Source organism: Paralichthys olivaceus, chromosome 20 (assembly GCF_024713975.1).
Source record: "Paralichthys olivaceus isolate ysfri-2021 chromosome 20, ASM2471397v2, whole genome shotgun sequence".
Lineage (NCBI taxonomy): Eukaryota > Metazoa > Chordata > Actinopteri > Pleuronectiformes > Paralichthyidae > Paralichthys > Paralichthys olivaceus.
The window spans coordinates 7460478-7487484 of record NC_091112.1 but is presented as its reverse complement, the minus strand read 5'-3'; the positions used below and the strand labels follow the sequence as shown (position 1 = coordinate 7487484).

General features: G+C 41.3%; 1 protein-coding gene across 6 annotated transcripts in view; it reads right to left on the bottom strand.

Annotated features, from left to right (window-relative positions):
• Positions 1-526: 526 nt before the first annotated feature.
• Positions 527-27007, bottom strand: part of trps1 (trichorhinophalangeal syndrome I) — a 108435-nt gene continuing 81954 nt past the window's right edge. For all 6 annotated transcript variants that reach the window (XM_020102023.2, XM_020102024.2, XM_069516775.1 and 3 more), the window contains exons 10-11: positions 11658-11780; positions 527-8055 (exon numbers count right to left, since the gene is read on the bottom strand). In XM_020102023.2, the coding sequence (XP_019957582.2) occupies positions 6433-8055; positions 11658-11780 (1746 nt within the window). In that variant the 3' untranslated portion in view covers positions 527-6432. The remainder of the gene's footprint in view (positions 8056-11657; positions 11781-27007) is intronic.

The window sequence follows — 27007 nt, the reverse complement described above, 5'->3', positions numbered from 1 at the left end:
GTTTTGTGAGATCACAGCAGAATCACAGCAAAATGTCTGTCTTCTCAGGACCATGAATGTTTACAGCAAATGTAATAAAACACTTCTTCACTGAACTAAATTCACTTGAAGGGTCACAGGCCATAAAAAGCCTGTGAAATATTCCTTTTGTAGCATTAACTCAAAACAGAATGAGAAACACATCCAGATACAGACATGAGAGACACATTCACATGGACTGAAGATCTGCATGAAACAAAAGGCATGCAATCTATTTAAAAAGTGTCCTGAGCTGCCATGCACTATTTTATTCAGAGCTAGTTTGATTTCGACAGAGTGTTGTGTGTGTAAACGCAGGCAGGCAGCAGTAAAAACAGATCACAAGAGACACACACAGACACAAACATGGTGGAGCTGCAGGACACAGTCAGAGAACACAGCAGAAGGAAGAGTTGAAGGTTTTTCTGTTGTAAATCGCTCCTAAAAACACACGTGGAGGATTTAAGCTCAACATTCATGTAATAAAACACCCATTGTCCAGTTCCAGTATGTTTGTTATTACTTTTATTAATTATTATCATCGTCATCATCATTATTTCTTCAAGTTTAGCTGTGTAACAAACTTTTCTTGGCTGTCAAAATATGTTGTTGAAATATCATTTTTTGCATGAAATAAAACCTAAAAACAATAACATACAGAGAAGAAGCAGAATAAAATACAACATGGAGGAAAAGAAAAAAAATCCCATACTTTCTATAAAAGCCATTCGACTGAATAGAGAAATAAAAATTCTACTAAAATATATTGGTTAAATGTACATAGTCATTGTATGTATGTATATGTGTGTGTGTGTGTGTGTGTGTGTGTGTGTGTGTGTGTGTGTGTGTGTGTGCGTGTTTGTCTGACCAATTACAAACTGGCCTTTCGCTCCCTTGTCTCCCATGATTAATACAGTACATCCCAAAATGTACACTGAATCCGTACCACTGTGTGTGTGTGTGTGTGTGTGTGTGTGTGTGTGTGTGTGTGTGTGTGTGTGTGTTATCCCTTCCTTGGCAATAAGAACATAATAAACTGAGTGCAAGCAACAGCATCAATTCTATAACACATTCGGACAGATTAAAATGAAAACACTTGTTAAGGCCCCCCAATGTAAACGCTGATGTGAAATGCCATCAAACCAAAACACATACAATTCAATAATGAAGTAAAAATTCATGTCCTGTCATGTGTGACCTGCAGAACCTCCATTCTTAGCTAAACGTCCTCTTTTGGAAAACGCAGCAAAAGTTCCTGCCACCATTAACGTCTGTTTGTGTTTCAGCCGTACAGTATCCTCACACGACTCAGGAGGCAACAACGCAGAAGACGCAAAAGAAGATATTTGGATAAGGAATGAGTTCTGCAGGGTTCTTACAATATGAAAAACGTGCACGAACAAAGGTTTTCATCATCAAGGCTGTGTTCGTTTCGCTCTCAACTCAGTCAAGAGAGAGGATCTTCTTTCAAAAGTTAAACCATCCAAACATTTTGGCATCAGGATTCGTCTCCGGCCCACTGAGGGACGAGATGTAAAACCAGACTCAAGGAAAAAAAAAAAAAAAAAAACAGATCATCCTGTTTTCCCACCCACGTAAATCCTCTTTCTACTGTTTTCTTAGAAACCCAGTGAAAATCTTGAAAATTGTTACCAAAAGAACAAGAGAATAGATCACAAATGTCAGGCCTGTTGGAAAATGGATGAGCTCGAATTACAGACATTTCTTTCCACAAACAAAATACAAATGAAGGAGGAGAGAAATTCAACTTTTACCAAGTCAACATGAGATGATTTTTTGGGTTAAAACTCAGAATCAATTATTTTGGGCACAAATCAGAATAACACAGTCAACTAACTCCATCTCAACCCCGTCGACCTGCTGAGAACACCTCAACTACTTTCATTGAAAGTAGGGAGGCAGAGAGGTGGAGGAGCACGAGAGGTGAGCAGCAGAGAGAACAGACGAGAGATAAACAGAAAGGAAAGGAGATAGTAGATGAGGAAAAAGAGGAGTGATGTTAAAGTAGTTAAAGCAAAACAAACGAACGAGAGATGGGATGAATGATCATCAGCTAAACCACTGAAGGTTTATTTTGATCCCATTCTCCGCCTTTCAATCCACATTCTCTCTATTTATTCTTCAAAGGCATCCATCCATCCATCCATCTCAGCAGGCGTCCCTCCATTCTTCCCTTTGTTGTCTTTTAGGAAAGCAGCGCATCGTTCCTTTTTTTTTTTTGTGCTACATTTGCAAATGTAAACAGTTTGTTTTCTGCTAGCAGCCCCTTGAGAGAAACCCCAAAACGAGTCTATTCCAAAAACGTAACGTTTGCACAAATGACTTCCAGAAATAAGGACGACTAAATCCAGCATTTCATTTCTGAACTTTTAAAACACATGTGGGATGTTTTTGGATCTGCCTCATCAGTCCGTACATGACGGGACCTATATGCACCAAACGAAGGCCAAAGTTTAGGATAAATTCATCTCACCAATGCACCATGGTAAGGATAAATGTGATACGGATAGTGGAGACATACATGATTAAGATGTCGGGCAAACGTTTTTGAGGACAAGAATTCTTGCACTTTGTCAGATATGAGGATGTCAGGCCTGCTGCAGTGAGATGTCATAACTCACGAGAAATATTTCCAACCTTTGTGTTTCTTAGCATTTTAGATATCATAACGTTGAAAGGGTCAAAATTAAAATGTTTCAGTTTAAAAATATCAAGTCACTAAAGGTATCGACAGAATGTGAAGATAGAATAGTTATGACATTATGTTAAGATTTTTACGCTGTGTGATGTAACCTTTACCCATCATGCCTTGTAATACCACTTCATACCTCAAGAGGTAATAGTGAGTCACTGTGGCATAAAGAAGGATAAAGAAGTACTGACTGCAGGTACTTTAGAAACCTGTGTTACAGCCCTCCTCTCAGTGGGATTCCTCCGCTCCACTCAAACTAAAGGATTTCTCAAATAATCTGAAGTCATGTTCCTCCCACTCGCCTTGAATCGCTGCCGGTCTTTTATCTGCAGTTCCAATCAATCCTGGTCAAAACTTCACATTGTCTAGCAGCAATGGACGAGTAGACTAATGCTCCTCCTGGTGATCCTTACACTGGCACTGACGAGCCCACACACCCAGCTCGCCTTTATGTGCACCCGGAATGACAGCTACACAGAGCAGGCTGGAGGAGACTGACAAGGCCAGTAAAAACTTTATGGATTTTTTTCTTGACAGTCAATCAGCCCATCAGGATTTCTCTTGCTTTGCCTTATGGCCACGCTGTTGATGGCTCAGGGAAAGAGGAGGGGGTGGACACCAACTAAGATAATGTGAAATGAAATAATATGCTACCCCTTAGTTGTTTGGGGTATGAATTGAACAGCTGGCTAATTGTTACATTATGCCCCTTTAAGGTATTTAGAAATGCAAAAATAGCTTTGTTTGTATATATCAAGATGAATTGTTTAAAAGACTGGAAAATCTAATGTAAAAGGTTGCTGCAGGGAGCGATTATTCGACAGAGCAGACGGGAGAATTTATCTGATTTTCTACTTTGTTAAGTTTTAGACATTTCTGCTAGAGGAACCTCATCTCACTGCTGCTTTGAAAAAAGAATGAAATTGGATGTTTTGCTGACAAAGTCCTGAGTTAACCCTTTAACATCTGATAGAAATGAATTTATAATAAACTCCACCTCAGAATAAAACCATGTTAGAATGAGCTCTACCTTTAGCGTGATGTGGGCAAACTGGCGACGTGATTTCAAGACGTAATTCAGCTTCCATCTCCGAATAAACCAAATCAAAGTAGAGACCATGCTGGTATTCAGGTTTTCAAACAAAAGTAACTGAGGCACATACGTCTACTTTTCTCCCAAGTAGTATACAAACATGTGAAAATGAGAGCAACAGTTCGCACGAAAATGCACATAGGGAAAGTATCTGATTAGTGGGAAGCAAAATATCAGTTTGTTTGTCCGACTTCTGGCTGACGTGGCTCATGACGTACAAAACCTTTTGACACAGACAGACGAAGCCATTAGAAAAACCAAACAAGTTACCAGGCACTAGGCGGACTATTTTTCATTCTTGTCTTTTTGGAAAAAGCATAGAAAAATATCTCTCTCTTTCTTCAGCTTCCACCTTCCCGACTTTCATTTTCAATCAGCCTATTATTGTTTCCCCCAAAGGAGTCCCTCTGTGATTTTTTTGGGTTCTGTTTTCTAGCAACTAAGGCAGCAAGGCTAGAGAAGTGATTGTTTTTTTTCTTCAGTTTTTTACAAAAATAAACAAGATGGCCACCGCGTTGCTTCTTTTTAAAGGACAGGGGGGTCGTTTCACAACTCTCTCAATGACAAACGTAAACTATGAGAAATGCTAAATTTGGTTTGGAGAGACTCGGCTGCGAAGAAGAGCAGGTGCATTTTAAAATGGATTTTAAAAGATGGATTTAAAGTGGGTCACGAGTGGCCAATGACCGTGGTCGATTTGCTTGAGTTGAGAGCAACATGATCCATTTTACTTCACTGAATTACAAAAAAAAAAAACTTTACAATCTTGTGTTTTCTTCAGTATTGTTTAGGTCTAACGAGTAACAGTTCCCATTCTGAGTTAAGGCGACTTATTTTGCAGATTTAATAAGACGCTAACATGCTACATAGAGGTAAACTACCAAACTCTCAGCAATATATCGGCTGAATTAAACACTGTAGACGAGAGGCTCCATAGACTCAATACAGAGCAAAGATTTATACACTTAACCCAAAGAATTGATCCTTTTGATAAAATGTAGGGTTCCTAAGTCTCTCTATAAAACCATGAATCCTAACAACATGTAAAAGACATACAGAAAAATGTTACATACTGAGACCATGTTGATCTATTGGCACATAAAGAACATGATAAGAACATATATAAGAGAACATGCTAAAACCATTACACCATTCAACATGTAAAAATGACGTGTCCCATGCTATGAAACAGGCGGGTTGGTGTGCAACACGTGTGACCCCTGAGGACTGAAAACAAAAAACCAAGCGCAAGCCTTCATTATGTTGAACATCATTGTTTGGGGACGGACACATCCTCTTATCCTCGCACACATAAACGACGCAATAACACAAATGCACACGGACACACAACCCCCTCTTTTTCTCTGTACCATTTCTGTCAGACGGCTGTTACAAGTCTTAAGAGCGACAAATAGCTCCAAAAACGAGAAAACAAAAGAAAAATGCAAATAGACTAATTCTTATAGTACCAATTCCTGCAAAAAAGCATTATTTTCCTTTACAAAATAACATATTATATAGGAAAGTGTAGCAAATTGCATGTTTTCAACTATAACATCATCATCATTATTATTATTACCTTTATTATTATTAATATAAATGTTAAGCAGGTTAATAGATGGTTGTTCTATTAGGCAGGCAGCCAGGCACGTAGCTAGTATCATGGCACAGAGGAAGGTAGAAAATATTGTCACTTGGTTCAATCCGAATGGATGAAGAGAACACTTCGGTCCGGCTTTGCACCGGTTCAACCAGTCGAAACTGGTTTTGAGTAAGCAGTTCAAAAAGTCATGGTCAAATCAAATCCAACCAGTCCGCCATTTTTGCACCACTTTGCAGCCGTGGTGAATTTGCATTGATCCGAGAGAACACCGCCAGTTTCAGCAAGTGTGAAAGAACCCGACTGATCCTTTCTGTACCAATCCAACGGCAGCCAAGAACAAACTGGATTTGTTATGAACTTCAAGTCTTTAAAATAAGTTTTGGTTTTGAGTTCATTTGCACAGCGGGAAAATAGTTAAAAACATGCTCCAGATCAAATCTGGTTGTACCAAGATATAACAGTCTGAGTGATGCATGGGAGCAGTCGTGGCCAGCTCGGGGTTCAGTTTGGTGCATAAGAGATCAGCTCTGTTCAGTTCAGCTCAAGTGTTTTGCTTCTAGCATTATTTGTTTGTATTTTTTGCTCTGCTGTGTGGTGGCTGCGCAGGTGCTGAGCTCCATAAACTCATCCTAAATGAGACCAGTCTCGCTTTCAGTCGAGCTTCCAATCCTCTTATTTGGAAAGCACACAAGTGGCTGTTAATTAATGATGATTTCAGCTGCATGCCCGGACGCTGTTGTTGAATAACTTGCTACAGAGCCATCAAGGGATCCTTTGCTTGACGGACTATTCCTCCATATTATCCCTGCAGCATTGCGGCGGGATCCTACAATGATTTATTTGACCATTTGACAGCCGAGTGCTTCCAGCATAAGGATGTGTTCCGTTTAGTGCCCGGGATAGGCCCGCTTTGACATGAGCTAGCCTCCAGGAACGTGATGGCATACAGCTTATTCATTTGATGAAACATGTTCGTAAAGGTTTGTGAGAGTCAAAGGTTGCGGTTTAGTTACTCTCCACATTCTCTTCCATGTCTTTAGACTCAGCGACAGTCGTGACCTCGATAGTTTTTGTGATGTCAACGCTGCCATCTGATGCTGTTTCGCCTCCTAATTCCTGGTTTGTTACATCGTGACTCTCTACTCTTACCTCCATTTCTGCTTCTGTTTCATTATCATTAACATCACTGCCTGTAATTTCTTCTGCTCGATTATCAGGACCCTCTGCTGAGACATCATCACTTCCACATGTGATCTCATCTTGATCGCCTCCTTCTTTCATTTCCTCTGGAGTCACATCTCCAGACTCCTGCTCTGACGTCTCCATGATGCTCGGAGTTTCGCTCTCCTGCGAGTAGCCCTTCTGTTGCGACGTCTTGTCCGTGTACCTGTGTAAGCCCCTCTGTATGTGTGTGGTAAAATCGTAGCGATCCGCACACACGTGGAGGCAAAAACTGCATTGGTACGGTCCCTGGTCGCCGTGGCAACTCATGTGCAGGGCATACATGACCTCATCTAAAAAGTAGATCCCACAGTGGATGCAGCGATTGGTCAGGTCGTCCTGCGTGGCTACTTCCACCATCACACGATTTGATGAAACAACTTTTGCCGAATGATCCTCTTCTTCCTTTCCCATCTCCTCCATCCTATTCCCTCCTTCATCAGTCCTCTCCTCCTCTTTTTTCTCTCCTTTCCAGTTCTCTCGCAAACTCTCAGCTCGTGGCGACTCCTGCTTTCTCCTCTCTGCACCATTTGTTGACATGTGGGCATTTGCAGCACTCGTATCCCTTTGTCTTATTGCGAGATCCAACGGAGCGTCATTTTCTAATGATGATGATGATGAGGAGGATGAGGTTTGAGGATGAAGAGGGGGAGGGGGATAGTGAGGGGGAGCTGGAGGGGGTGGAAGAGGAGAGTATGGAGATGCACAGTAAGGCACCGTGTAGTTTTGCTGATGATGCTGTACTGGTGACACCATTGCACCAAGGTAATGTGCGTTATTGCCAAGGCTACCAGGGCTGCTTAGATTACTGAGGCTACCAGGAACCCCAGAGGTGGCTGCCATCTTGTACTTGGTCCAGAACCTGAGCCAATCGGACTCAGGGGTCAGATCAGGTGAGAGGGTTAACGGCAGGGGTAAAGAGAAAAGGGGATACTGATATTTTTCAATGGGAGACCCAGGAGGCGAATAACTAGACGGTTTAGACGGACGCATGTATTTTTCAATGGGACTGCCTCGTTCGGATCCCCCTCCCCCTTTAACTCCCTCTAACTTTGATGTTATTACTCCCTCTGCGATGCCGCCATTGCCCTCGACTACCAGCGAGGAGGGGGGGTGCGAAGGGACAAGGAGGGGAGGCATGCGTCTGTGGATCTCCAGCGTTTGATTGGCTAAGAAGGCTTGAGTGGAGCGGGGTGAGCGCGAGCGAGGGGAGGGCTGCTGGTTTTTCATCGACGTGCAGCTCCGGTCAGACTCCTCCCCGTTCATGCGCTCCTCGCTGGTGATTCGCTGCTGCTTGGGGGTGGGGTTTTCAGACGACAGCGAGTCAGGGTTGAGGCGTTTACGCGTTCGCCGTCGGATAATTTGTTCACCGTTGTTCTGCTTGATTATGTTTAGAGGTCTGGGTGTCTAGAAGAAACAGAGAAGCATATGAGAAAAGAGAAAGTTAGTGAACATTGAATTTTAAATGTGGTGATCGTTTTCTTTTATTTGACTTTAATATCAGTATGGTCACATAATGCTGAGGTACATGACACATAAGTCACTTTAAATAATTTATGTCTAAAGTGATTGCATTTCATAAGCAGACAGTTAATATTTGTCATATCATCTTTCACATGCATGACTGAACAGTTAATGAATTTTTTTTTTTTTTTTTTTAAAGACACGCAACAGTCCTGTACACTGTAATTTTTGCCCAAACCACAAGGGGGAGCACTTACATCTGATGTGAGTGGAGTTTGCCCTGAAGACTAAACTTTTGTTTTGTTATCAGAAGCTCATCAACACGAACATATGTCTTCATTTCTGTCCCAGACATCATCACATAATCTCTCTCACTCTGTGAGCATGCGGAAACTTCCTGTTGTATATTTTTGTTTAGAGTAAACTTATAAAAACTATAAAAAAACTGAAAAATAAACAGGTTTGAGAGTCTAACAAACAACATTAAAAACAACTGGAAAACTATTTCTGAAGCACTCACTTAATCTATTCCCCACCGCAGAATTAACGAAGTTCTTGTAAAGATTTGTGCAAGATGAAACTTTTTTTAATCTTTTAGTCCTAAATATCTGCCCAAAAAAATCTAAACTGTTTTAGGACAAATTAGAGGCAGATTTTCCTCCCTGGAAGTAAAATAAACAGTGGAGTTTAAAGTGTCTTTTAAAGCGTCCATACACTTTGACTCAAAAGTAATGACTTGCATTCCTTTTCATTTAAAAGAAAAACCAACAGTCCTCTCGTCTACATACACGTTAGAAACAGGGACCTCCACGCAGCATTAATTGAAAACAAGGTCAAATTCAAGCGATATAAAGGGAACCACTTTTCAAAAGCTTCAAAAAAACACTTTCAGCTTATTTAAATGTACACTGTCATGCAGGTATAAATTATTAATGTACGTCTAGAAATGATCTGCTCCGCATGTATGTGTGAGTGATGTAGATCCAAACCAATCACGAAAAGATAGATAGAGAGGGATGAAGAAAGAGGAAAGAGTGAAAGATCACGATGGAGCAACATGGAGGACTTGAAGTGGATGAAAAGCAAAGAGAAACATGGTGAAGAAAAGTAACTTAATGCAGTAAAGCTGGTATATTCTTAAAATATATGCACTGCAAACGATTTATCGATTTTATACATTCACAGTTATGTATGAGATATGTGTTTGTTAAAGTATGAAAACAAGCGAGTGTGTGGTTTATCTGTCTTTGTGGTGCAGCTGTTTCAAGAGAGAAGCTCAGGGAGAAAATACCAGGGATGTTCTGCAGAACATGTGAAATTGTGATCGCCACTTCAGTTCTGACAACGAATCAATAACCATAACTCTGACATGTTCATGTGCCCACAAAAAAACTGGTTTGATGATATATTAATGCACATATATTCAGGACCAGCGGCTTCATGCAGCAGCCTGGATCACTGACTGTAAACAAGTCATTCACTGAGACGATGCCGACAGCCAACATAAGAAAAAACACGTTTGTCAATCAAATCACAGAAATTTGACTCGTCCTTTATGGTCTTTCTGTGTTAGTGTTTATACCTATAGAGGAAGGAGGAGAACAAAAAAAAACCAAAGAGAGTCAGGGGGAGAGAAGTGAGACAGAGATGACATGAATGAGAGAAGAGAGTAATATATGTTGAACAGAGAAAGTGGGGAGAGGGGAGATGAGATGCAGAGGAAGAGCAAAGAAATTCTGAAAGTCTGATCCCTCACTACCTATAGATTCTAAGATTCTCTACATCCATACAGTGATTCAAAGCCAAAACTCTCACTGTACTGAATCTTAGCTGCATGGCACTAGAAAGTCATTTAAACCAACATTTAACAGTATGTTTTGCAATGGCAGCAGTTGTCCATATTAACTGTACATGTACAAACTGTAAATAGCAAGATCTGTGTGTGTGCAACCCTGTAAGACACACACACACACACACACACACACACACACACACACACACACACAGAAACACACACAGACTCACACACAGACTCACACACACACAGACAGGTAGCTGTAATGTCGTACATCTTTATGGTTGTAGGGTTTGATAAAATATCTGGGCTGCATTACTCCACACAACTCTCTCTCCCTCTCTCTATCACTCCGTCTCCCCTTCTCTTCATGGTTGTCCCCTCTCATCATCTCCTAATATCTCCCTCCATCTCTTACTCTTCACACACACCCCCCACCTGAATCATCTCTGTCCGCACCCTTTCCCTGAATTTTTTTTCCTCTTTTCTTTGTCTTCCTCCTCTTGATCCCTCTCTATTTGCCCTCCTCCCCCTCCCTTTTGGGTCCACCTTTTTCTCTCTCCTTATTCATAACTCTCCCTCTCCCTCACTCGCTCTCAAGTGTTTTACTAGCTGCTATCCTCTCTAATAATGTGTGTAGAGCATATAAAACTTTTATTATGGGATATAAAATATGGTTGTCGTGATGATTGCCAAGAGTGGAGGGAGCCGGGACGTGATTGGAGCAGCAGATGAGATGGACGGGTTGAACCGAGGACGTCTGCAGGGGCAGGAAGGAGTGAACTGCGATGGCTTGTCATCCTCTAAAAGGTCTTTAAAGCTCCATTCGATAATTGCGGCGCAACGGCCAGGGCTGTGATACAGTGGGCCAACTCCTGCACTTCTGCATTTATTAACTCTGATTTATTAGAAGGAAACATTTTTGTTCACTTTCAAATTTTACAAGCTGATCCTAAAAAGCCAATATATGAACATGAATCTATATATTTATATAATTATATACGTTAAAGCTCTGAAGGCCCCTTCCACACTTAACTTGAGTTAAATAGGTACATTTGAAGTGTAAATTAGATCAAACCCCTTAAAACCTATCTGAGGTATGAAAGTTCAATATTCTGAGGTAAACTGAATTCCTGGCTGACTCTTTATCTCATCTGTAATTCATGCAGTCTAATTAAATTTGGGATTTCCATAGACTTTCCCCAGGCTTAGATGGTAAAGTAGATTCATTCCATCATATTTCTCACTCTGTGGAAATGCCTCACTGTGACTGCTGAAATGGTGTGTAACTTCCTGGAACCCACCAAACCATATATACACACACACACTTTTGAGTGGGATTCACAGAATATATTCATAAAAAAATTTAACTGCAGTACGCGTCATTTAATTTGCATCGTATGCTAATCAGCTAGACAGGAGGAATAATAATTAGTGGTCAAAACGCACCCTGCAGACCCAGCGCAGGGTCTATAAAATAGTCTGCGCTGCAGTATTCCTAATTCAATATAAACTTTATAAGAGAGAATACTGTATATAGACTGAATTAACTGAAACACAGATGAGTAAGCTTCCTTGTAGGTAACTGACAAGCAGAAATCAAACCTCTTATTTGTGTGAAAGAAACTGGACGTCCGCCCAGTGTTTATCCTTTCACCTCACAGGTCTGCAGTTTGTTTAGTGTAATCAGTGGTGTAACATACAGCGGGTGCAGACACAGCATCTGTTTACATGTCTGTTTGTGACTTACCGAATGTAGTTTTTGGTATAAACCACATGCGTTGCAGACGTAGCCTCCGTTAGCGTTCTTCCTCCACAACGATGTCTTGGTGGTCAGGCAGTTGGCACAGAAGACCCCACTTCCTCTGCGCCGCTGTGGACGAAGGAAAACACAGACAGCGTTAGAGAGTGGAGGTAAAAAAATAAAGTTGGATGGAGAAACTGAGCGAGGATTATAAAGACAGCAGAGGAAAGGGAACAAAGAAAGAAAATGTGGATTTGTTTTTTTATGACAATTGAGAAAAGTGGATGGTGGTTAAGTTAGGAGAGAGGAAACTGATTGGCTCTTATCTATTACAGCGAATGGGGAGTTCTGCTGGGACTTAGTGTAAAACAAGTTTGATAAAAACACTGACATGTCCCAGCGGACGATGGATGAGAGGCTGGTTAAAACCCACCGAACATGGTGAGAACATGCAACCTCCACACAGAGGCAATGGTACAAACCACTGCACCACCGTGCCACCTGAACATCCAGTGTGTGTTTCAAATCTGTGAGTGCGTCAAAGAGATACTTCTGAGATAAATGCGAGCTCCCGCAGTAATTTTGTCAAGCACTACTCGACAGACGAGGAACGGGATGAGCTACTCTTTCACCTTGAGGTATGAAGTGCATTAGTGTTTTTCTGAACTGGAGCAGGTACTTTGCAGTCAAGTCTTTGACTTTTTGCGCACACACACACACACACACACACACACGCACACACCTCAGCGGTTCACCGAGCAGTGTTGCATAGAAAAGTTGTGTGTGCAAGAAATGGCAGGGAGGTGAAAAGGCCAATCGCCGTGGCACCGTGCTCCATCACAGTAATGAGCCAATCACAACGTTTCTCCATCCCATTAAGTCTGTGGCCCCACTCACCACCTTCATGACCCTGAGAGGACAGCACACCACATCTTTCTCCTCCATGAGTCGGTCTACTCTCTATCTGCCTGTCCATCCAAACATTTCTGTTTCTCCTCCACTCTCAGTCCTGTTGCATCCCTCTTTTGTTTTATTGACTTTTACTGACGTAAATTCTGTATAAATATATCAGCATAGTCTAAAGGTACCAGAATTTATCTGTGTCTGCCACATTTTTGTCTCTTCTTGTCTTTATTGTGTTGTTGTCTTCACATAAGCAGCAGCTAGATCTGAATACTGTACGTGCCTTTGGGTTCGGCTCTAAAATCCACAACACACCTGTGTCTGCCATCTTAACCGCCGTCATTTTTTGTTTCTCTCTTGTTATCACAATATGTTTCTCCCCTTCCCATCATGGAGTTAGCCTCCACTGGGACCTCCTTCTTTCAGCGCTGCCTTCTTGTTGTTTTAAGCTCGTGACAGTGCCGAGAGTTTAGCATATTTTTACGGGCTGGAACTACCTGGTTTTAACTTTTTCACAAAAGAGCTCCGCGCTTCACTTTTTTTTCTTCTTCCTGTAGTCTCAGAGCTGCAGACGGAGCAACTGCCGGCACATCCACTCTCGGAGCATCTGTTCCGTGATGCCAGCTAAAAGCAGAGGAGCCCGGTGGGAGCGGCACTGCTCAGTTTGCTTTTGCAATCTAATGCACCGCGAGGATCACAGGACAATTAACCACTTTACATTTCTGTGGGAGCGCACACCACACACATGCACACATACAAGGCAGTAATTCAGCACAGATGTATCTGAAGAATATTGTTTGTGCAGTACCATGAAGAATTATTTTTGTAAATTGCCTATTTTTAGACATATTATTTGCATGTGTGAGTAAACCCCTCTGAGTTAGTGGCAGTTGTGAATCCTTACTTCAGTCAGACAAAAAACATAATAACATGTTTTCTTCCGTTTGTTGTTTCTCCTCTGTTTAATGTTGGGTGGAGATTGCTTAGGTCATGAAAAAAAAAGTATTGGGTCGCCTGTTGATATGGGAGTCGTCCACTAATCAGAAGGTTGGTGGTTCAATTCCTCTCACCCCCATTCCATTAAAATTGTGTGTAATTGCATCTTTGTTTCCTCCCCATTTGGCTCATAAACAGACATTTACTATGACATTCTTCCTAGTGTCTGGATCAGGATGGAAAATCTAAGTTTTAAATAGATGCACGTTTCTATATGGAAAACAGCTTCTCTCCGTCTCGATGTGTGATTGATAAAACATCCTCCTCCTAAAAATGTTTGATGCAATAAACACCTGAGCTAACATCCCAGTATTTATGGTACATGTGTTCTCGTCCATCTGACATCAGACAGCCGAGCACTTACACTCACAGTCTGTGTGAGTGTGTGTGTGTCGAACACACCATACGGTCGCCACATGTAGAGCGACAGAGCCAGGTGATTGATTGATGTGTGCTTCCTGTGTGTGTGTGTGTGTGTGTGTGTGTGTGTGTGTGTGTGTGTGTGTGTGTGTGTGTGTGTGTGTGTGTGTATATGAGTGTGTGTGTCTAGAATTGCAAGCCAAACAGTGCGTCTGTCATCAGAATTCAGTTTCCCTCCGAGCACCCAAATCACTCACATATGGCCCCACAGCTGCCCCCTCATCGCAACACACCCACACACACACACCTGAAAAGATTTGCTTCCACCGGCTAATGAATGTGAGCTACATTTGGAGGAGAAGTGTGTGTGTGGGGGATGTCTTGGCTACTCTAAAGCTACAAGGATTGCACAGTGTGTGTGTGTGTGTGTGTGTGTGTGTGTGAGTGTGTGGGTGTGAGAGAGAGAGAGAGAGAGGTTCAAGTGTCAATTACACAGAAAGTACAGAAATAGCCCCCAACATCTTCCAGAACACACACATGCAGACACACAATTTGACTCATGATCTTAGACTTCCTTTTCAATCATCAACTGCTTGGCTCCGCACACGTTTACACACATACATGCACACACACAGCCACACAAACTTTATTGGTGATTCTGCTCCTTGTGCTCTTGAACATCAGTGTGTATATGCAGAATATGTGTGTGTGTGTGTGTGTGTGTGTGTGTGTGTGTGTGTGTGTGTGTGTGTGTGTGTGTGCGCGCGTGCGTGTTGTTTTTCTGATTGATTACTAATACCTGGCCTCTCCCACTCACCTCAGCCTGCAGAGGAGGGCTGCTGGTAATTAGAGCTCAGGGCCCTAATGACATCTATTTATCTGCGGCCTGTGATACCGTTCAATTAGCACCGCCGACAACGCCCTCTGACACGCACACATGCAGCATGTGTACACACACAGATACACACAAACGTTCATTACTTTGAAAATTAAACTCTTTATCAACCTCCTCCTAATCAAGCCAGATCCAGGCCAACAAATGAACATAAAAGTTGAGTTTTAGATACAAAGTTGAGCTAAAGTTGAGGAAGAAGTTGATTTTCTGCTCAATAAAACACAGTCATGTGGAATTCTCTCATTTTAAGTGCTCAAATATGTAAATTAAAAAAAAGAATGTGGACGAAGAACAAAAAAACGAGTGAATTATGACATTGATAAGTTAATATTAGAAGTTTTTATCAGTCTCATAATGCCCATGAAAAGGCCAGTAGAAATTAAGAGTATATGCTCCTCAGTGGCAGTCTGCACATAAAATAACATTTACTGGTTTAATAACCTTCACTATCGGTTTTGTCCGTCTCTCTGCTCTCATGCACAGCAGCTCTAACAGAACTTTATACCCACATGACAGTAAATTCAATACATAAGTGAGTTTGTTTGGGGGAAATATGTTTAAAAAAAGACTCCATATAATGTTTCATGGCTTGTTTGTGATCAAGTCTAATTTCCCAATTTGAAATTTTGTTTTTGGTCTTTATTGGGTTCATGCTGCCATGCCAGCTTCCCATTAAATGGGTTAAAATGATTGCCATCCTTTAAATTCAAACAGACGTTATGGGCTGTTCTCTGTGACTTTTTCGTGACTCGGCTCATAAAACCAACTAATAAATTATAGCTTCATTCATGAGAATCTGATTTTTATTCTAACATCAAAACATCTGGTGGAACCGCACAGTGGCCCGAGCCCTCAGCTGTGGCTTTGAGTCCGTTCCGACATTCTCTCGTAGCCATAAATTTACAGATGTTGTACAAACTGTTTACATTGCACGGCTGTTTAGATCTTTATGGAAGAGCTGGCCTGAAGAGTTAAGCGTCCACTGATTTGGGTCTGTTATACACAGTCCCTCAAATTTACTTTCTGTATTCCCAATGTTGCAGCTGCCATCTGCAGCCAATATATTGTGGCATCTCTGAACTGGAGTTGAAGCTGGACTTCTAAACGCACTACATTCATTTCATACAACTTCCTACGAGCAGGGTCAAAGAAATAAAAATGGGAAAGTTCTGAAATTTTTTTTTTTGGTCAAAATAGACAGACAGAAAGAAAGAGTGAGAAAAAGAAGAAAGAGATCAACTGAGGCGCCCTGCGGTCTAAAATAAATTAAAAAAGAGGGCTCTCTAAACAAAGTCTTTCAAAATGAAATTATATTTAATTCACTTAAAGAGTAAGACAGCCTTGCCTTTAACACACAGACGCCAACACACAAACACAGATGCATGCAGAAACACTCACACACACACTCATACATGCACTGACTTGCATTAAATCAGCGATTATTTAATCAAGCTAGAAGACTAGCTGGAGGAATTAACTAAATTCCATACTGCCAAGTCTAATATCCCACACACTGTATCAGTGTTCTGCTCTCTCTGTAACACACACGCACACGCACACACACACACACAAAAGAGTAGGAAATGGACATGAGCACAAGGATTGGGGTAGTTTCAGATAAAGATGTAAGCACACACATAAACACAAGCATGTGCATACACAAAGACACACACTGGGTTAGGGTTAGCATCTGGGACCAATCTATAGAGTGGAGGTGCTACCAACCATCAACTATTTGTGTGTATGTATGTGTGTGTGTGTGTGTGTGTGTGTGTGTGTGTGTGTGTTAAGCACATGGCTCCATGTGTGTGGTTTCTCAGACTACTGTGTGCATTTAAATTGCGTCTCCTAATAGAATAATTGGGTTTGAGTTGAACGGATTTAAGTTGAACCGACTAAATTTATTCTGCAAGTTTATTCTTATTTAACGGGGAGAAACAAACAACAACACTGACAATAAGTAAAAGTGAGGTACAGCACAAACGGCACAAAGTCAGTAACATGGTGCCCTGTGTCTGGTAACTCTGTGGTGGGTGCAACCAAACAGCTCCCTTATGTAATCAACAGATATTTGAAAAAACAAAAAGGATGACGATAAAATATGCTGTGTCTCAATTCGAGGGCAGCATTCCTCAGAGGCTGCAACAGGACCAACTAATGCATGCTTCCATTCCAAGAGTCAACAGGTGGATCAAGGTTCCATAGGTTTAGCATATCTCCCCCAGGGCCCAGCATGTTAAGATCTGCTACAGACTCATAAATATCAGTCTCCTGAACATGCCATTAAGATTCCATGAATCATTCTCTGAGAAATCAAGGAAAGGTGACAAAGTAAAAAAAATATATGCCTGGTTTTATTCTGGTTTCGTAAAATGCTTTCAAGTAAACTGCTAATACTCATTTGTTACAGCACAAACAATCCCACATAAAAACCGAACACATGTTGGTTTTGGAGCATCAATGTCATATGGATTTCTGTGGTGGTAAAACTGCAAAACTACATAGAGACATAATAATTGGCGGAATGAAACTTTCTCAGCAGGAAATGGCCGGTGTGGGTCCTGACATCGCGCCCACTGCCCAGCCACCCTGAGCATGACCTTCAGCTCACTGGCGGCCGCTCGGAGCTCCCCCTCCCTCCAGACACAGCCTGCAGCTCTGCTCCAACAGTCTGCTCCAGCCGCCCTCACACTCCCTGCACAATGCTATCAGTGCAGCACATTCAGCTGCTTCCACCCTCTGAAGAGGCTGACACAACCTGCAGAAAATCACATTTCAGGACTCAAAAAAAACAAACCTTGTTGATGACATGAGACTATTTAAAAATCAAGGCTGGAGGTGAAGAGGATTCACAGAATAAAAATCCGTCTTTAGACATTAGCTATGCAGTGAGCAGCAGAGGAGCTGGAAGGCTCCTGTGCTGTGTTAAGATGCTGGATTTGTAGGCTCTGAAACATTCACAAGAGCATCCTCTGCTCTTCTAACATACTGTATACATGCATAATGATGATGTAAGAGGGTTTGAGGAAATGCCCAGAACTGTGTGTGTATCGTGACTGAAAAGTTTTCTTTAAAACAACTATAGCTCCCTGGATGTAATCCTGGAGAGGCCATGTTCAGCTGAAACTTATATGCGGCCATTATATCATGTGCATCATGTGAATTCTTTGCTGAAACTTCTTCCACGTCTTCTACGTTCATCTCATTATAACTACAGGCTACGCTGTCTTTCACGATTTTATGTGAGTTACTTTTGCAAAAGTCATTGTCTACCGGGAGATAATAAAGTTGAAACTGGAACGTGATGAATGTGTTATGTGCTGGTGCATGATAACAGGATGTGCAATGAGAATATAGATAATATACAGACGCAACTGCTCCATAAATATACAAAAAGACAGTGATAGTCTCTGCACAGCGGAGGGGCTGGATAAGGTAGCAGAAGACACAACAACCCAGTTCCTTTGTTAATAAGATGCTACAACACACACACAGCCTTGTGGGAGAGGTGTCATCTTTCACAACAGGCCTATCATTATGTGTGTGAGTGTTTGCATATTGGCATGCATGTGAGTGTGTGTATATAAACAGTGAATGAGGAGAGAGGCTGAGATGACAGATGAGCTTCTTAAGAAAAGCAGGAGAAAACACCGGAACAAGATGACATCATCATGATACACACACATTTCCACCTGACACAAAAGGGGTGAGGTCATAGTCGCACACACACACACACACACACACACTGTGTGTGGCCACCTTCCTCCTTTCAATCTCCTTTCTTTCTTTCACCCTTTGCTATCAGTCTTTTCCGGCCCTTTTTCCTCTCACTTCCGTGGCCTTTTCATCCTTCTAGAATTCAGTTTGTACAGTAGCTGCTCCTTTTACGCAGCAATGGTAGAGTGTCAGCTAACGAGCAGGAAGCGTGCACAACTTCGTACACAAACAAACACTGGGCCGCACTTAAGCAAAATCCTATTTTCATTGATCTAATTTTGATAAACAGTCGCGGTCGCATCGACTTCTCGGTTATGTGTTCTGGGTAAAAGGCTGATAACCAGTGAACTGTGGGGGATAGAGAGTAAGGGGGGGGGGGGGGGTGCAAGAGAAGCACATTAGCAAACGGAGAAAAAGAGGAAATCGCTCCATGTTGATCTAATTTTGATAAACAGCCTCAATGCATGCAGACTCAGGAGTGCATGGACCTGGACACCACTGTGTAGTGTGTATAGTGTGTGTTGTTGTGTTCTGTGTGTGTGTGTGTGTGTGTATGCCCATGTGTATATGTGTGTGTATGCCCATGTGTATCATGTGTATGTGTGTGTCTATGTCTGAACTACTGATATCCAGTTATGGTTTTGTGTATCAAGCAACTGATTCTATAAAGTTAACTTATCATTTTGATAAGATAGTGTAAGATATCCTACAGTGTGTGTTTGTGTGAGTGTGTGTGTGTGTGTGTATTTTCTTCTTTCTGTATAAGAAATGATTCAATCTTCGCAGTTTTATACAAAAAAATGGCCTCTCAAACTAAGGTAATTTTAAATTATGTATATATATATATAGAATTATACTAAATTCTCATTAAAACTAATATTTTTTACTTGTATCAGGTTCTGTGTAAAACATATTCTGAACTTTAAGGCTACATGTGCATATCCTTGGTTAGAAGTTATATTCCTTATCTAAAATTATACTTTCTTCCTTATAAAACTTTTTTAATATTTGTATCTGGGGAGCAGGGGCCCACTTCACACTGACCAGAAAAGTACCATGTCTCTGTGTGTGTGTGTGTGTGTGTGTGTGTAGAGTGTCTTCATGGGAAGGCCCTGAAGGTTGACATTAACACACATTACTGCAACACATACACACACACACTGAGCACATAATCAGGTGTGGAAACCAGGACACTGAAACCTTAACTCACCCTACTGCCCAGAGCAAAAGAGAGAGAGTGATAGAGAGAGAGTTATTATAAAGTGCATCCTTCATACCTGTGGTCTTATCCATTGGTATTAAGTGTCCTAGACTCTATGTTCTTGTTTATCTGAGAATGGTTCAGTGGGCTCATTCCCACACAACAAAGACCCTCATGACCCATTGGTGTAGGAGATAATCTGCTGGTACTGCTAATAATAAATAACAGATGCCAATTCATCAACAGGAGTTCATGAATGGATGAACTTATGTAAGTCTTATCTACAACTTGAAGTAAAGCATTTTCACCTGATTGACGAAGTGTCCAGTTACTAATTTCATTTTGATGTTGGAGCCTCAACTCTGATGGGGTTAAGTGGTGCAGTTTCCCAGCCAACCATCCACCCAGCCAACGAACCAACATGCTATGGCATTTTAATAATGAGACATTTTATATGTCCTATTATAACATGTCCTTTATCAAATAAGACAAAGACGATATTTCGAACAAAACATACATATACAAGGAAAATAAGACATTGAACTTGTTTTTAACTTTTGAAAAGATTTGTTTCAAGTGAACTTGTAAGAACACCACTATGGTCTTTTTTCTGCTTTGAGCTCCATGAACCCAAAGACCAGCTTAAAGATAAGGTAGGTAAGTGCTTAATTGGTCCTAGAGGGATTTAATATTACAAATTTCTTCTTTAATAGTTAGATGTTGGGAAAAGTTGTAAGCTTAATATAGGATTTTATTATAACAGCGTTATGTGTGTAAACGGTATCTTCATTCAACTTAACTCTCAGCACAGCTCATTGGCTTTTCCAACAATTATCAGTTCACTTTAATGAGCTGAATGTTCATCCATGTTTCAGTTCAGTGAACAGAACTATGCAGTCAAAGCTCTGGTCAAACGCTGAACCAGTCGCTGAATAAATCTTTTTGAATGGAATGATTCTAATAATTCAGAGGAGTGAAAAGGACAATTTGACCACCAGAGACATCACACAAACAAACACATTTCTCTCACTTCACACCATTTCTTCCATTTCCAATTTAGACTGATGCTAACAGCTGCAGAGTGAATAGTTTGATACTGGTTTTTACCTTGAACAGGGAAAGGACGTGCACTAAAACACACACAAAGGCGATACATCTTCGCCAAACAACCTTGGAAAGTTACGATTCGCTTAATTGAGGTGAGAAACGGAAGAAGATAAGGGAAAAAAATGAATGAGGGGTGAGAAAAGAAGATAAGAAAGAACCACAAAAAAAAAAGAGTTGGAAGATGTAAAAATGATTGAGAAGGAAAGACAGAGGTAAGAAGAGAGAGGAAGAGCAGTGAGGTCCCAACCAAACTGCATAATGGATGGCCCTTTAGAGTATTACACCTCTAAACGACCTCACAGCCACACACACACCGAGCTTTGCCAAATAACTTTATCTCCCCAATTAGCACTGGTGATGAAGACTACTGAGGGGAGAAGAGAAGAAGGAGAAAGGGATGATGAGGAGAGAAGAGGTTAAGAATATAGTGAAATCGACAAGAACAGAGGGAACGTTTATCGATATCTGCCATTTTTAAGGCTTTAAATTCCACAGCAGTGCTGAAAGAAGCTCCTCTCACCAGGTTTTTAATTTATGTCCATACATGGCAGGATGAATTATTAGCATTAGCTTTTACATTCATCACTCAGTCAGCCTGTCGCCGCAATTTAGCTGTTTTTCCACCTGTGTGTCTTGCCTGTCTGTTTCTCTGTGTGCTGTCAACACATGTATTGACAAGCAAGGAAAACACAGAATTTATAGCCGTAGCAAAGAAAGAGAGAGACAAGCTAGAAGAGGTTGGACGGTTCCCAACATTTTCAGAGTCAATTTAAATCAATTCAATTGAATAAGCTTTATTGGCATGAATGTCAGGAGGACAATATTGCCAAAGCGTCATTGATAACTCTTTTAAATAACAAGATGAGAAATACAACAGTGAAATAAAATGGCAAAAAAAACCCTAGTCTCTCACAGCCTCGGTTAGATGGTTAATTGTGTGTGTGTCTGTGTCAGAGGTCAGAGTGAGGGGAGAGGAGTAGATGCACAGGTCAAGGTGAACACTGAGTACAGGAAGACACTGGGAAAAGCGTGTAACACACACACACACACACACACACACACACACACACACACACACACACACACACACACACACACACACACACACACACACACACACACACACACACACACACACACAAATCCTTAAATACAATTAAATCTGAGATTTAATTGTTCCAGTACCAATAATTATCCCAGCAATTTCCCATAAAACATCCAGTTTTCAACCACAGTAAGAAAACAAATATCAAATATATATATTTACAAGCTAAAACAATGATTTAAAAATAAAAAGATACCAACCCTATATTCTCTAAAGCCAAATGAGCAGCTCGGCACCATCAAATTGAAGCCAAAAGGACAAATGATAAGGCTCTGCAGCTCATTAGGGCCCACTCATCAAAATGCATGGGGCATATTGGAGTCCTAGCAAAACAAATGAATACTTCCACAGCATTAATGAGAGCAGATACAAGCTTTTACTTCAGCAGCAGTGTGTAAAAACCAGCTCAGAGTATGAATTCAAATTTCCACTGAGGGGTTATAACAGGGTATTGAATTTAAAACTGACACAATAACATTTTTTCAACCTCTTCACTCCGTCAATCCACATCTCTGTCTTCTGACGGCTCAATCTACCCACCGACTTTTCCCCTCGAATTCACTCGGCAGCAGAGGCAATTCACACCCAAGAGCACTACTGCCAGTGATAAAGAGGACCTGAAATTAATGAAATACTGTGACCTTTAACCATCATTACTGTGGAAGTGACAGCGCTGTAGCATTTCGTTACGCAGGCCTCAATGTGACCGCACGGAACCGCCGGCGACCCTTCAGAATATTGCCGAGTGCTGTTGACTATATGGTGAGAAGTGTCAATGATGGGGGAGCCAGTTTGTCGAGTAGGTGCTGCTTTGTATGATTCACCAGGTTTAAGATGTGTTAAAATGTGTGTGAGTAAGGCCTGTGTTATTATTATTATTCATAGGGAGGGAGTTAGAGCTAGAAACACTACCACAGAGAGAGAAGTGCTGTCTGTCTGTGTGTCTCTATACACAGACACACATTGAAAAGCATAAAGCCTGTCTAAGTAGTTTACAATGCTCCCACATAAAAAGCCGGTCATTTAAATTTGGCTTGATGTAAAAGTTTGCCCGGGGCTTGTTGCTGTGAATTCCTATAAAAACAGGGAAACTACGTGTTCTCAATAAGGTTAAGGACTTAAAAAGACAAAGACAGTATGACATCAGATTCTGGAAAAATAAATAATGTGAGCAGAGCCATTTTCATTATCAATAAATCTATTGTTATTTTCTTAAATGAAAATGTGGAGGTGGCTCATCAGAGGACACCCAGCTGTACCAGGGAGTGTGAGTAGCAAAGCAAATATTAGAAAATGTGAGCTGTAGTATATCTGTGTATATTTTCATAATGTCCCTGCTCCTCTAAATATCTATGTAGTTTAATTCTCAAACTCATTTTGAATTCAGTTTGTATTTTTCCTGAGCCACCACTGAGGCTCCAGTGATGTTTGGCAGTGCCACCACATCAATATCTGAATTACTCTAACCCCCCTCTCCAGCCCTTCATCCCTTCATCCCCCTCTCTTTCTCAAAGTCCTCTCGCCGCACTGAGGCTACACAAACAAAAAAAAGACGCACACACATTCTCAGGGTGTTGATGGCCATGCTCTTGCTGTCAAGAGAAACCAAACGGATCAGCTATTCTCAGAGGAGTGTGTGTGAGTGTGTGTGTGTGTGTGTGTGTGTGTGTGTGTGTGTGTGTGTGTGTGTGTGTGTGTGTGTGTGTGTGTGTGTGTGTGTGTGTGTGTGTGTGTGCGTGTATGTGTGCGCGCATGTAATCGATGTCCCATCTCTGTTCCATTTGCTCCAGGTAGCACCATGTATGATAACCCTCCCCTTATCAGAGGCGGAGGGAGTGAGATGGCTGCTCGGGGAGTATCACCTGACATCCTGTCTGTTGAGAGGTTTTCATATTGTGCTTCACACAGCTCTCCATCCACTGAGGAGGAGAAAAAAAATGAGCTGTCACTTTATCTGAGGCCTTAATTAGACTTGCACACAGCCGCCGCAAAACACTCAGATCTATCAACAGGTTGGAAACCTGGCCGAGAATCAAGCTGTGCCCCAACACCTCCACAGGCACCTACTGCAAGAAACTACTGTGAAAGTCACGTCCTCACTCGTAAATTAAATGAAGGCCTAATGTTCTATTTATACTTATTGTTTTTTTTTTGCAATATTTCGCTTTTAGTGATATAATTCTCAATAAAACCTTCTGACCGTCTGATCTTTCCATTTAGTCTGAACTGAATCAACAGGTCTTTAAAGGACCACGGCCTGGATCAACGGACCAAACTTTCATCCGCCAATAAGAGGTGGATAGTTTGATCTTCTGGCCCAATTGCAGGAAGTTAAGACAGCATTAAACAGTTGAGGAAGACAAAGAAACGAAAGCGGGTGCCGGATAGCTTGTACTATTCCCCTTTGAAAGTATAGTGTTTGACAAAAGGGAAGTTCATTTTGCTGGTTGTTGGTTTTAATACCATCATGATACAGTGGCAACAAAATTGAACAGGTTCATTCATTTGTTTGAAGTGAGTCAGTGTCTACATGTGGACTTCCCTTGGGTGCAGGCCGCCTCTCACCATATGTCACCTGGGAACGATTTTATCCTCCTTGCAACCCTCAGAGGATAAGCACCATAGCTATCGGATGGTTGGAGGAGGGTTGTAACTCAATTTCGCTGATCCTAAAATGTCATACTGCCTTAAATATTGATGTAAACTGATTGTAAATTGCAGTGTGTATACTGGGTGTGGTAATCCACTGGTAAATTAGCTGTAGAAACGACCTGTTGTGATCACTATAAAGGCTCAAACACTACGTGACACTAATTTAGAAAAAATCACAATGTTAAATAGCATTCTTAGAAATACACCATTTTAATGGTGTTAGATCCCTGCTTCCCTGTAAGTAATAACTTCAGTCTGCACATCAATATCCTGGATTTGTCTCAAGCACCGAGTAAAAAGGCTGTTTGGATCATTCGGGGGAGGTAAAAGAAAAGAGAAAAAAAAGCCACACTGAGCAAAATTTATTAAACTCAAAAAACCAATAACAAAAAACCTTGTAATGGAGACAGTAGTTGAAGAAAACTACAAAGCAGACTTTTTTTTTCATTTTCAGCTAGAAATGGAACTGGGTCACTCAAGGACAAGGAATCTCAATTTCTCTCTGTCTCTATCTCTTCTTCTTCTCTGCCACCCCTGCAGAAAGCAATCTGTTTGAAAAAGAAACAGAGAGAGGGAGAGGGAGGGACAGCGAGAGGAGGAGAGGAAGAAACAGAGGGAAACTGAGGGAAAGAAACAGGGGAAGTGAGTGAACAAATTACCACTAGTGAAAAAGATTTTGTACGAACAGCTTGATATCCAGCATACCCACACAGACACATTCATCCAGATACAGCCTGAGGGATGACTTATTCCCCTCACACTGTTACACACACTTCTCATAATGAGACACACACTCTACAGTCACTAAAGACACCTCCAGGTAGCAAATATCATGACCTTTAAAGTGATACTTAGCACCTAGTCATTACTGAGAAAAAGAAAGATGAAGGGACAGAGGGATGGGAGGAGATGAGGGGGTGATGGAGGCAGACAGGAGGGTGGAGAGCAGGAGAGGTGGAGAAAAACAATGACAGGAAAAGAGAAAGATAAATCTAGTCACGGCTCTGATTCTCTCTTTTCCTTTTTTTCTGTTTTCTTTCATTATTTCATCTGCGGCTACATTTTTCTCTCGTCTCCTCACAGCGAGAAAACAAATAAAAACAACAGAGGCGCTACACGGACGGAGTGGAGTCCACAGAAGGAGCGGAGGAGAGATACCAATCATTTCCAACAGGAGCTGTGGCACGGAGCTACAGGGCAGACGGGCCGCCGCTGAAATCCAGAGCAGTTGGTCAAACTCTCTCCAGAGAATATCACACAGAACAGAATGTAGGATCGGGGGTTAGGGATGGAAAACTAAGAGATAAAAATACCAAGTCAAGTGTCACACAAACTGATGGCACGTCTTATATCACGTCTTATATGTGATGAACTGTCATGGATGAACAGGCCCCCCTCCCCCACCCTCCCTCAAAGAGAATCTAGTGTGTGTGAGTATGAATAGATGTGTAATAAGCCTCGATATCATCAAAGTGAAACTCTTCTTTTAAACTGACAGCCTTCAAGGTGACAAACGTGCTTTGGTCAACAACGACAGAGAGATTATTTCAATCAAATTAAATTGTATCTGTATCACGGCGAATCATAATATACATTATCCAGAGGCACTTTACATAGAAGGTCGAGACATTCAAAATTATAGAGAATTTGGTCACTCCCTCATTAACTGGAAGAAACGTCGAGCATAACCAGACTCAAATGAAGTGGCCAACTGCCCCGACTGGTTGGGGTGAGCAGAGAAAAATGGGGGAGGAGAGGCGGGTGGAAACGAGGGGAGTGAAAAGAGAGAGATAGGGGGGAGGGGGGGAGAAAGAGAGAGAGAGACCAGGAACAGTTTCCTGGCAAAGACTCTTTTTTTTTTTTACCTTCATCATGTGATTGACAGTAATTCACAGAAGAGGGTGTTGTGGGAAAAAAAACTAAACTTGGCAGAAAGTGAAACCAAACCACATTAAGGCTCCATGTGACACATCATTAGTCATCTTAAACTGTTTTTCCTACTGAGCATGAAGACATGACACAAAACTCCTGTTCTAAAAGTAAGAATATTAACCGTCACATCTCAGCAGGTGTGATGTAAAGAAAAAAAACAAAGATTTAGGAATCATCATTGAAGTTACTTAGTTCTTTGCATACGCTGTGTTTGGACTATTTCAACCAGTTTTTGCACATACTGCTGTGTTCATTTGAAAGTGGGGATGAATGATTTGAGAAATATATATTGCAATTATTAACACTATATAACATAATCGAGGGCTGGGCAATGAAAAAATATCATTCATTATTGCAATTTAATTTAATTCAATAAAAATGTAACAAAGGTTCACTATATACTAATATAAAGCTTATGCAATGTACACAGTGATGAATTTAATATAATATGATCAATATCTACATTTTGATGCATGTTACTTCCAGAG